This window comes from Malurus melanocephalus, unplaced genomic scaffold (genome assembly GCF_030028575.1).
Source record: "Malurus melanocephalus ecotype Western Australia unplaced genomic scaffold, MMel_1.1 scaffold_267, whole genome shotgun sequence".
Lineage (NCBI taxonomy): Eukaryota > Metazoa > Chordata > Aves > Passeriformes > Maluridae > Malurus > Malurus melanocephalus.
In genome coordinates, this window is record NW_026623499.1 from 33,074 (window position 1) to 45,484 (window position 12,411).

The following is a 12,411-nucleotide window of genomic DNA, read 5'->3' on the forward strand; positions in this document are numbered from 1 at the left end:
CCTAAAGAGAAATGTGCCCTGGTTGTTGGCAGAAAATTACTTTGAATACCTGAACCTTTTTAGTTAGTTTTAAAATTAAAGAATCAGTTTATGAAATCTGTCTGAATCTTGGTGTGAGACACATTGGCATATGTGTGTTACATAAGTAATGTTTGAAAACATAAACTGAGCTCTAAACAGGATCTTGATAATGCAGCATCTCCAGGACCCTGTACTTTTGTASTGAGTGTATTTCTCAACAAAAAAAYATTTGGACAAACTACTGGTTACAGGATATCAGTGAGTTTGCTCTCTCATATTTGTTGCCTGGCCATTTCTTCTCATCTTCTCATCTCCACTTTTCAGGAGTGGAAAAGTTGACAACGCTGAGTTGGAAGAGCTTTCAGAAACTCCTAATCGTGATACGAGAACCATGAAAAACACTGGGGTCCCTTTCCTTGCTCTGCAATTAAACTGGAGGAATAGCGTAAGCCGTCGGATAAGCCGTTAAAGCGGCAATCGTCAACGCGGGCATCTCAGTTGAGCGCCTCCAGCTCAGCATGGCACAGAGGCGAGGCGAGGCTCACCTGGTGACAGCTGACTGACCGGRGCACCTGGCCAGGCCCCGCCGCCCACACACCCGCACCGGCCGCTCGCCCACGCTGCTGGGCCACGCGTGAGCCCCGCGCCTCGGCCCGCCGTGGGGAAGCAGCTAGCTCCGAGGGGAGGGGACAGGAGGGCAGGACCTGCCCTGCACTGCCCCGCGGGGCCGAGCCGGTGCCGTGGAAAAAAGTTGAGGCGGCTTCAGAGCCGGGCGGTGAGGRCCGGGAGCGCGTGTGGGTACCTGGTAAAGCCGGCGGCTTCAGAGAAGAGCAGCCCCAGTTCAGTACTTCCTCCTGCCGATAAGATCTTCGCCAACGCTCGTCACGGGTGGCGGCCGCCGTCGCTGCCCTACTTGAATCGTTTTCAGACTCCTCCCGAGGCGAGACGGGAGCGGGAGAGCGGCGAGGCGGGCGGGAGGAGGCGATGCGCGGGGCCGCGCCGCTCCACCCGGCCTCCTCCGCCCCGCGCAGCTCCGCTCCCCGCGCTGCTGGCACGGCCGGGGAGCCGCGGCTGAAACCGGCATGGGGACCCTAGGCAAAAGGAGAGAAAACCAGTGAGTTTGCCGTGCTGTTCTATGCTCCCGTCGCCCCTCTCCCTGCGGCGGGTACCGGGGTCGCTGTCACGCCGCCGCGCCCCAGAGTGTTGCGGTGCCCGCTGGGGCGGAGGTGCGGGCGCGGCTCTGCCCGCGGTGGGGCTGGCAGRGGCTCCGTGGGGTGCAGGTACTGCGGGGACCGGCGGGGGCCCTCCCCCGCGGGACAGGGAGAGGAAAGAAGCGCGGGAGGGGGTGTGCGGGGGAGGATTTTGTTTCGTCCTTCGGGATGCCGGTGCAGGCGGGTCAGCGCGGGACGGAAGAGCCTCGCGTTACGGTGTCGGCTGAGCGGGACCCGCCCCGGCTCGGTTACCTGCGGCACGGCCGGGGGCACCGGGCGAGGGGCCGGGAACGGGGCTGTCCCCGCCTGGCCGGGGAATGGACACCTGCTCCGGCGTCAGTCCACGAGGGGACGGTCACTTATTTGTGGTGTCTTCCCCACCGCCTCAACCGTACAATGGAAATGCAGGGCGGGTGTCCACCCCTGCCCCTCAGTCCCCTTTCCTCTGTTTGCCACGTYGGCTGACTGCTCAGAGAGGATCTGTTCTGGGGAATGGCCAGAGGTGCCACCGACTCAGCTTCGCCTGTCTAGAGCGGCGAAGTCGGCCAGAGTATTACTGTCAACTTTTACTGGGGTGTGGAAACTTCAGGTTTTCTCCAGCGTGTTGTCAAGGACTGAAATATCCTCGGCCTTAGCTCCTRCTTTGTTACTACTTGCTAGGATCCTCTGCCCCGTGTTGAAGAGCCACTGGAATAAAGCTAGGAGAGGGGCTTAGGCTTGTAAAAAGAAAACACTGAAAGCTGATCATGCCCTTGTTCTTTTTATATGAGAACAGGAAGTCAGGTCACGAAACTAAGAGGGAAATTGAGAGAAGGGGGGAAGGGAAGAGAACATTTGCGTAGCTATTCTCAGCCTAACTACGGAGGTAGTTGTGATGGTTAATTAACCGGTGATGGTTAATGCTTCTGAAGGGTCAGGCATGTATTTTCGTGAATTTGAAACTACGGAGGCCTGGGATCCGTGTTGGGTTGTAAATGACACCGTGGTCAGTTTCGTGGCTTTCCCAGCATTCAAATGAGATGGGAAGGTAAGGATAAGGCTGGCCATTCACTGAGACGGAGATGAGGTAGGGTCCAGTCTGTTTTCATAAGGCATCATACTTTTAACTTCATGCAGGGGTTCCTATTTGGGGATGTTTGTGAATTTAATTCTATTTTCTGTGTGTAATATGTACACTGGGTGAATTTCTATGCCTTCCCGGGACTGTCAGCTGATTARTAGTGTCTTGCATAGTGTTCCAAGAAAAGTTGTATGAAAGCTTAAGATAGCACCTTAAAGATGCTGGAGTCACTTGTTTAGGAAGACTGTGGAGTGTCTGAAATAAACTCARAGAATCCCCGAAATTTCAGGAGTACCTGAAATAAACCCAAGTTTTATTGAAAYGGCAGTGGTTGTAGTTCTTTTGTGAACTGTATGGTTATACTTTCAAGTCAGATTTTGCAGTGGTTCCTGTTGTTTGTTGGCAAATGTGTTCCACCACTTTTCATCAATACAATATTGTTCCTATTTACTATTTCATACAAAAATATGAACTTGTATGCAAGCAGTGGATAGCTTTTAGTATTAYGTGACATTCACATTCTTGAAATATAAGGTATTACATGATCAAAACACAAGCCTAAAATTACATATGTACTTTATTTCGGTCTCATTTGCAGTTATAATTAAAGAAATTTATTTGCTATCCATACTATTTTAAAACAATGTAATAGGAAATAAGAGTATAAAATAGATGCAAATGAATGTATTTGTTTTAATTGTGAAATACTCTACTGTGAGGGTCTGCTGATACTTTGTTTACTTAATAGTGATTTTCMAAATTGAATTAATAAAGGTAGTCTGGTGTTTTTTAGTGTGTGTAATATTTGATTACAGTTGTTTTTGTTTCTGCTTTACTTTTGGTGGGCACACAAACATGTGGTGGTAGACATTGCATGGCAGTATTCCTGTTACATAGTTTGAGGGGTATTTATATTTGTGCTGAAATTATTTTGTAAACATGACTGTCCAACAAGGAGACAAGACTTCTGGTAATCTTGACAGATTATTCAGGGTGCTCTATAACCATGTGCTCTGCAACTGACATTTAGCAGAAAAAAAGTCACTTATTGAGCAGTCCCTTTGGTGTACATATTAAGTGGGAGGGTTATGTCTTTCAGCACCCTAACTAGAAGGAGTTAATTGTCCTTTAGATCTCTCCTCCTTTCTCATGCACTGTAAAATTTGCCAGTCTGTCTTGTATTTACTTCATTATTGTGCTTTCTTTTAGGCAACCTGCCCAAGCATGCAGCACTGCCCCTGAATCAGCACTGGAGCTGCAGCACACCAGCCACTGTCCCAGCCTCTCAAATCATACTCAGGTCATGATGGTACCATTGGGGCACCTAGCCAAAGGGGCCACTTTGGAAGACCTTCTTGAAACCTGCATTCAGTCTTTTGGTGAGTGTCTGGAGGTTTTTACAGTCGTATTATTTTATTTCCATTCTGTCTGTGTTTAAATCCTTTAGCAGTGAATTACATTGATTTATTGGAGGAGTAGAAAGGTGTTGACTGAGAATTGTCTGAGCTACAGGTGACTGYATTTTTGGTTGATGGATGTGTTTATGTGTGTAATATATGCCAACAGATTAGTGGGACAACTGCGTTTTCTTGAGGGAACCAGACAAATTCCAAACATCTGTACTTCTAAGAGCTGTCTTGTTGTTCCTTCAAGTACTGATTTTGTAAACTTTAGCAAGTAATCATTATATTTTGCATATTGCATTCTCATAATGTGTATAAGCAACATGTTCATATTAAACATTTTAAAACAAGAAGGGTTATTTTTTAACTAGGTGAGGTAGCACTGGATTGCTTTTCCCAAGATCAGTATAGATGTAAAGTTGCTTCTCTATAAAAGAGAAAGAATCCAAATAGAAATCACAACTGTATTTTTTGAGCCTATCCATTATCCTTTTGTCTTTTTACAATAAGACTTGAAATATGGATAAGTTAACCATTGCCCTAGTTTCCTTTTTCAACTTTTTCATTAGTAAATGTGTTTATATTTACTGTTATTAAAATATGTTACTGCTGAAGACACTGAAAGTTATTCAGAATAATTTGCTTATAAGTAGCACATCTGTTTGTTAATACTGAATCTCYCAGTGCTGTGAGCTATTCTCAAAGTATATGTGACAAAGTCTTAGTTTCAGAAGTAGTCCTTAGAAAATAAAGGTACTTGAACACCCACTCAGCTCTAAAATAATTACCTGTATAGTTAAATAGTAACACATCGTGCTGATCTACTGGTTCAATGCATAAATACTCTGTAAACAATGACTAATCTTTCACATTTGTTTGRAACGATTTTCTTTTAAATTTTAAGACTTCTAATCAGCATGTGCATAGAAATGCTTGTCTGAGAAAAGCTGGTGAAACATGTAATTGTAGGTTATGTCTTGTTTGTCTTTTGCTTCTTTTCTTCTCCAATTCATTATTGTRAAGACTCTGAACTGCTGTAAAGCCCTAATTCCTCAACAAATGTTGACTGATATTTTTGTAAGTTTCAGTTCAATAGGAGTGGGATAGACATCTAAAAYAGAAGATCTCCAGGTAGTTTTAATATTGTGACTATTTGACCAATATTAATGTCTCCATATTTATATGAAAAAAACAGTTATATAAATGTAGCATTATAAAAATCTAGCAGAATTATTAAGGTRATTGATTTAAAGTAGTGTAGGTGAAAACCTAAACAGGAGATTATTGTTGGCTAATTCTCTGTATCACARTATGGACATGCTTAGGTGCTCTCAGATTCCTGTGCATCAGTTCATTAAAAGGACTAAGGTAACAAAGAAAAGCAAATGTACCTGTCTGGTTCAGCTACATATGCCTGTGAATCCTTCTTAARAGTTTCATACCTCAGGTACAAAATTTATTGTAGTCTGGTAGAGACGTACAGTTCCTTTTCTTGAACCTTGACAAGCTGTACATAGATTGAGCAAGGTGRATTGCAGTGCATCTCCAAACATCATTATAACTCACTAAGGGCTGCTCAAATTATRTTGTGTGCTCTGGAGGTTTAGACTCTTCATTGGACAATTCTTAGTAGTGTCTTTGTTTGTACATCTTCCATGACATTATTCATGTTCCTRTGCTATGTTGGAATTTTCCATTACGGTATTTTAATAAAAATACAACTGTTAAAACTGTAGATAATCTCCATGATGAAGTTCATTAAAGAAGGCTCTTGTAGCTACCAACAAAAACAGTGCAAAATTCACTGAGTTCAAAATGGGTGCATTATTGTGGGTGCCAATAAAGAAAGAGATAAGAAACACTTTAACCTGGGATTTTGAAGAGGGGTGGGGGTAGGGAGAAAAATGGTGGGGAAAAAAGGCATAGTTTCAGAATAATTACAAGAAATCTGATTCAGCACGTTTCTTCCCATGCATACTACTGAATAATTCTATTTAGACTAGGATTATATCTTCAGTCTTGGCTGTGCTGGCCTATAGTATTTTGTAAATTATTCTATAAAGTCATTATAGTGATTTGAGCAAGTTTTATTTAAATGTTTAAAGTACAGAAACCCCCCAAAACATTGTACATTTGAAGTTTGCTTTTTAGAAAAAGCCCTTGATTCATTTTCTGTCTAGTCTTAAGGAGATCTAGCATTACACTCCACTTGCTAATACTTTGTGTACAAATACAATTTCTCTATAATGGTTGCAGCTGAATTTACATTCCTGGACTCGGTTRCACAAGTTGGGAAAAAGCAAATAGCGTGTAAGAGAGGCTGCTGTCAGCAGCAGTGTGTAAGGAGAAGTTGGCAGCCTTTTACTTTAAATGCAKAGAATATCACAAGAAGGTCTGAGCAAGAAGTATTAATTCACACTTACAGATTTGAATAACACAAGCATAAGTAATTTGTCTTACAACATGGATTAGGAGAAGAAAGGAGAAAGGAGATATGATAAACTGAAATTAAGAGTGAGACGACTAAACATTGCTGCAGTATTGTAAGTGAATTCCAAGATGTTTTGTGGAAAGATTTTATCCAGAGAGCCAAGTTAATCTAAAAGCTTAGTCAGTGCAAGTTAACTTAAATTCCTGCTTTGGGATGATTATTGTGTGCTTTTTCACCTCTCCAGCTTGGACTGATGTATGAAAGTCATGTGCCTTAGCAAAAGAAACAGTGAGGCTCACAGGAGGTGCTCTGAAGTCATGTAGATGGTCTCTACCTCTGRGAGAGTGGCATTACACCAGTATTTATTCCATAGCATGATGAGGAGATGCTAAAAATTGAGGTTTCTTCAAGTCCCATGAAAGTTTGAATCAGGATGACTAAGATCAATCATCCTGCAAATGAGTTGCCAAAAGTAAAGGCAACAAAAAAGTGAGGATGTAAGCGAAGGCAAGAGTTTGGGGGAAAAATAGCATGATGAGAGATTGAAGGTAGGGAGTGTCTTAGAAAGGAATATTGGTCCTCTCTTAAGAGAAGGTCCATGGAGACTTGAAACCACTCATCAGTTTTAAGAGAAGAGATTTGGTTATACAGGACAGTGATTCAAAACATGTTCCATGTGTCTCAAAAGACCTCACATTTTGGTTGCTACAGGATGGTGTTACTGCTATGATCTGGATTGACAAGAAGAATTGTAGAGCACAAATAAATGTATCACATGTGATTGCTTTAGAAAAGAAGGGGAAGGAAAGAGAAAGGAGGAGAGTGCATGGAGAAGAAGAGCAGGAGGTAGGGTGAAATGATCCAAAGAACTAGAAAATAGAGTAGCTGCAGAAAGGTTAGATTCAGAGCAACCTTTACATCAGAGATATTAATTCTGAACAAAAAGGTCATAAAGAAATAATTAAAAGTAGATTTTTCCATTGGCAACAAGATGGCTGAAGTTGTAAATTAAGGGATCAAAGAAATAGTTAATAGATCTTGGCTTGGAATATGACAGTTTCAGGAGRGACATAATTTATTCTGGAGGAAATCTTCATTATTGACTGTGATTCTAGAGTGTAATTTTGCATAGAACAGTGACTTTAACCCCCTGCATCCATTGTTTTTTCCGCTATGTAGTACATAAAATGCCTGGAAAAAAATGTACTTTCGACAGGCAGACAGTTCTCTGAACGTTGATATGACTTAGTCTCCTATTTTGTTGCCAGTTGTAAAGGCACTTATTGAAACCAACACAGCAGGGACTGTTTTGCTGACAGTTCAATAGAACACAGGGAGCAGAAGCTTGTAGCACAGSCCTACTTTTATGTCCAGTTCTTACAGTAATCTTTGTGAGACTGCATAAGTGCTTAAYATATATTTAGTTCAGAAGGTGTTACAGATCAGAGAGAAAAAATGTATTGGCAGAGTTCACTTCACTGGATACCTTAATTTGTTAACTTTATATCTGCTAAATGTTCATGACATTTATCACCCTAGGGTATCCTCACGCTACAGTGAACTTGAAGTTCTCACTGTGTGTTGTGAAGTCAGTTTCTAATACAGAAAATTTTCTTTCTTTTTTTTTGTAACTTCACAGTGTGTGAGTGCATGGTTAGTGCAGTGGTTAGTGCAAGAGGTCCCTGTTTCTTTCCTTTGACTCTGTCTATTTTTATCATATAAATGTATATTTTTTTAATCTAGAGTAAGGTTTAAGGACACTTATATTTTAAAACAAAGATACCTTTCAAAGATTCAATGAAATATTTTAACATGCATTCAAGCTTATAAAMCATGTAGGGTCAGAGGTCTTTTTCCTTGCCCATGCAACATGCTTGTTGAAATTATTTTTACAAATGTTTAAAGACTCCTTTTTAATCAGGAAAAGGTGTGTTCTCAGCATAGTATCAATGTAATATCTYCCTCTTTTGTATGCAGTAAAGTCCTGAAATGTTACTTAGAATCACCTAACAAACAATTCCAAGGGTGCACTTGAAAGCCATCACTTATTCAGACGCTTCTGTCTTCCTCAAAACAAATCTAAGCATTATTTAAAATCTGAGAATTCCCTAAGTGCTCAAAATGTTAATGTTATGAAGGTATTTCTGTCCTTAACCTTTGAGAGCAAGATCTTACTCTTTGCCTCTTACATTTGAGTGCTGGAAGTATGTATACTGTAGCATGTGGATGACCTATGCTTATCCTACAATTCCCTATGCTTATCCTACAATTCAGACACTTCAGTTAAAAAGAAATCAAGAAATATCATCTTCAAATGCCTGTCACAGTATAGTCTCCTTGTGTTTGGTTTCTTAAAAGAAATGTAAGTAAGGGACTTTAGGAAAGCAGCCAAAATATTTCTGAGAGCTTGTACCAYAATTCTGTGTGAAATCTCATCGAGGATAAACTGTTTGCAGTGGAGCTAATTGTTTCTACATATATGTCAGTTTTAAGCCATGGATGGCTTAAAGGGAGTTGAAAATTATAACTTCAAAGATAATCAATGTTCTTAATAGAATTTCTGTGAAACTAATGCAGTTTGCAACTTCTAATGGCCATAATAGTCATAGACAGCTAGGTCTAAGAGTAGGTTGTGATGTAAGTGGTTGTGCAGTGTTTGATCCCTGCTAAACCAGCTTGTTGCCTCAAGGTGGGATAAAGTGAATGTTTGTAAACAAACCTTAGAAACACTGCAAACTGCATTCAGACTAATCTGGATGAAAGATGCCACAGAATTGTTTTGATAGAAATCAGAAATCTCAAAAAGGTGCTGGTGGCCTATTAGGTGTAAGCTGCCTGAAATGGTACAAGTTTATCATAAATCACACTTTCTACAATAAAAAATAACTACGTWATTCACTTTTCTAATTATGTGAGTTGGTAATATTTTAATATTGCTCATATCAATATCGTGCAAAAACATATTGAGTCTTAGGAATTCTTTGAGAGACAGCTACATATCGCATCCATCTTACCAACAACATAACAGGCAAGTAAGAGTTCACTCTTTAGAGCTGTAGCCAGCTGTATTTTTCTGTATTTTATCCTCTAAAATACAGGAAAATTGAAAACTTTATCCAGTTTTCCCCATTTCAGTTGTCTGGAAAAACCCACTATGCTTATTAACATAAATACATTCTTCCAGTCCAGTTCAAATGTGAAATTAACTACTAAAACAATCACAGTTCAGTTACTGAATGTATCTTTTTATCAAATTTACCATATAATAAATTCTAATACAGAATTCTGATTCAAAGGCAGTAAATTCTTTTAAGGTGTATGCACAGAATGCAACTATGGCCATTTGCTTTTTTTCCTGTTAGGTTTGYCTGAACAATCATTGGGTTTTGTCTCATTCTGCACAAACTTGCAGGGTTCTACTCCTTGCTCTTGAAGCCTGGGCTGTATATTGAAGTCTCCAATCCCCCTCAAAGTGGTTAAATTTTATTCACAATGCTGTTCTGTATGAAAATGCTGTTGATCATTGTATGTTAAGTAATCTGAGCGCTGTTTGGTCAAATACAGTGCAGAAACCTTAGTATTGCTTGGCAACAGAAACTATGTTAATGATCAGTTAATGACATTGTGGGAACAGAAGAGTCATTACTGCTCTGTAGAATGCATGACATTGTGGGAACAGAAAAGTAGTTACTGCTCTGGAGAATTCTAAGTGCTGTTTAGCTAACTATTAAAGTTAATTGTGATTGTATCAAAATGAAAATGATTTCTCTTTTAACCTGATGTCTGTGAAAAAAATTTCCCAAAGAAAAGGAACTTTGGACACCTTTATATACATTATAAAGTTCTRTTTAGTGAATTTGACTTTTTTCGGCATAATTTTCCAAAGCCAAGAAGTAAGTAATAYGACAAAATGAAGAAAACATAGACTTCTTTCTTTGTAAAGCAGTCTCCTTTTTASTTATATTTACCACAGGAATATGACTGAAAATTCTGTCTTCATGCCTCTGAATATAACTTCAGGAAAAATCAGTATACATTTTATTTAGCAAAATATTCTGATTGGTCATCACCAGCCAGCCGATACCCAGACAGTCCCCAAGCAACAGCAGCCCTGACAAACTTGCAGCCTGTTTTAAAATGCTAAGCATTACCTGATACGACATGAAATATCCCACTGCTCAGCTGGGGTCAGCTGTCCTGGCTGTGTCGCCCCAGCCTTCTCACTGGTGGGGCAGTGTGAGAAGGCATCCCCAGCTGCTGGGTWAGAAGCCAGTTTGCCATAGTCTGTAAACACGTTCCAGAAATGTACCTGGAAGTTAAACCTAGGAAGCTTAGGTATGTAAGTGAAGCAGGAAGTCAGGAATATTAGAGCAGGACTGGAGATGGAGCTTGCAGCAGTAATGAAAATCGAGGTCAGGAACTGGGACATAAGCAACCTGCAACTTCTTCAAGTCCATGAGAGGCAAACAGCTTGGTGTCTGCTAGTCTGACAYGGTTTGAACCTTTGGATGGGACAGACTTGGTGCTTCCTTGGATGTGATGATGAGCTGCCCAGGATCCATCATGTGGTTAGAGGGAAGCTTGTTGTAAAACTGCAGCTGTGGGCTGTGTAAGGGTTAAGCACCCATCTGGGTTCAGTGGTCACAGGGTGGCCTCAGGAGTTTCTGGTTGTGTTSTGGGAGTCTGTTTTGTCCTATCCATCAGTGCTTATGCTGGCACAGCTGTGTTGCCAAGCATTGCACTTGAATTATTCAGGAGTTGCCTGCGGCTCAAAAAATGCACATGGTTCCAGTATCATGATTTAAAGCTGTGGAAAAAGTCTTCAATGCTCAAATTATGTTTTGTAGGCTTTGGAGAAAAAATACTATTTGATTAAAAAGTTTACATCTAAATTTGCTAAATCAATATTTTAAATGTGCTGTAGAACGATGTGTGGCGTGCATTCATGTGTGCAAACTTTTTATCTTCTTCTGTGTACCTCATCTGAATTTCCAAGGCTAATGGAATGCTTTCCACCCACATTGCATTTGGTTTCTCTCAAAGTACATTTTAATTTCTGCAAATCATCCCATTTCCCTTTGACAAGAGCTTTTATCTCCTTGTTTTCATATCAAAGAATTACCCACCTAGAGCTCTTTCTGCAAGATGTAGCTTTGCAAAAACTGTTTCTGAGAGAGGGTAATGGTTTTCCCTTGAGATTTTTCTCCCCTAATGTTCCCTACCCTCACACAGAACRGTCTTATTATTCTTTTTGGATGCATATTATGCTCACTTTTGTCTTGGATATATCTGCATTGTTTATGAGTATATGGAGGATCAGGAGTGGGTTCACCCTCCTCTATTCTGTAGGAAGTTTAAAGGGAGTAGACTCAAAGAAACACCAAGTTTATGTGATTTCTTCTAAAATCTGTGATTACGTTGCTTGTTTAGGGTGCTGTTAGTGCAGGATTGATCACAAAGCAGTGCAGTTCTTTCAGGAAAATACTGTTTTGTTCTAGGTTTAGTTTTGCCGTTTTTCTTCCTAAGATTAATTACTTGTGTAAATATATTTATGTATAACTCAATAGCTGAAAGCATGAATAAACAATAAGCCARTTAAAAAAGACACAAACCAAACCAAAACTGAAGTGTAGTTCCCTGAGTTTTTTTGGTGCTGTCCCCTAAACTTCATGTCATGCTTGTTGCATGAGGGGAAACACCACCATCCTGTACAGAATTAAATGTAAACTGGAGAGCTCAAGGCTCCACCTGCTTTCTGCTGCAGCTAAAATTTTAAAAAAGCATTCTATTACCTAATTACTGTGTCATCTTTGTAAGGACATTCTTATTAAGTTATATTATTTCTGGAAGATTTTAAGTACTTAAGATAATGATCTGAAATAAAGAAAAAATCACTAAGGATGTATACAAAGTTCTACTTAGAGTAATCAGCTGTAAAAACAGTATGGTAAAATCCTTCATATGCAGCACTTCTGCAGAAAGGGATCTCATTGTGAAGATGGACTTTAAAACTGAAAATGGTTTAATGATACTCTATCTCTGCAGAAATTCTTTAGTGCTTGCACAGAGGGATAGTTGTACTTTTATATTTTCTTTAGATACATTATACATTTACACTTATATTAAAATATATGTGTATATAAAGGTATTATTTAAAGGATATTAAAAATTTTGTTCTAACTCTAGTGCTAAGATCTGTTCTCAAGTACTATATTCATGTTTGCTTCATGATGGTGCAAGCTACAAAAGGTTCAGAAAACAACAGCAGAGTTGACCAGAGAGCAA

The 12,411-nt window shown here is 40.1% G+C and overlaps 1 protein-coding gene across 2 annotated transcripts in view; it reads left to right on the top strand.

The window, feature by feature from the left end:
* The first annotated feature begins 767 nt into the window (after positions 1 to 767).
* Positions 768 to 12,411, top strand: part of RASGRP1 (RAS guanyl releasing protein 1) — a 37,195-nt gene continuing 25,551 nt past the window's right edge. Inside the window, exons 1-2 of one of the 2 annotated variants that reach the window (XM_057376013.1) lie at positions 768 to 1,135; positions 3,502 to 3,671. In XM_057376013.1, the coding sequence (XP_057231996.1) occupies positions 1,104 to 1,135; positions 3,502 to 3,671 (202 nt within the window). In that variant the 5' untranslated portion in view covers positions 768 to 1,103. The remainder of the gene's footprint in view (positions 1,136 to 3,501; positions 3,672 to 12,411) is intronic. The other variant, XM_057376012.1, reaches the window with a different exon arrangement.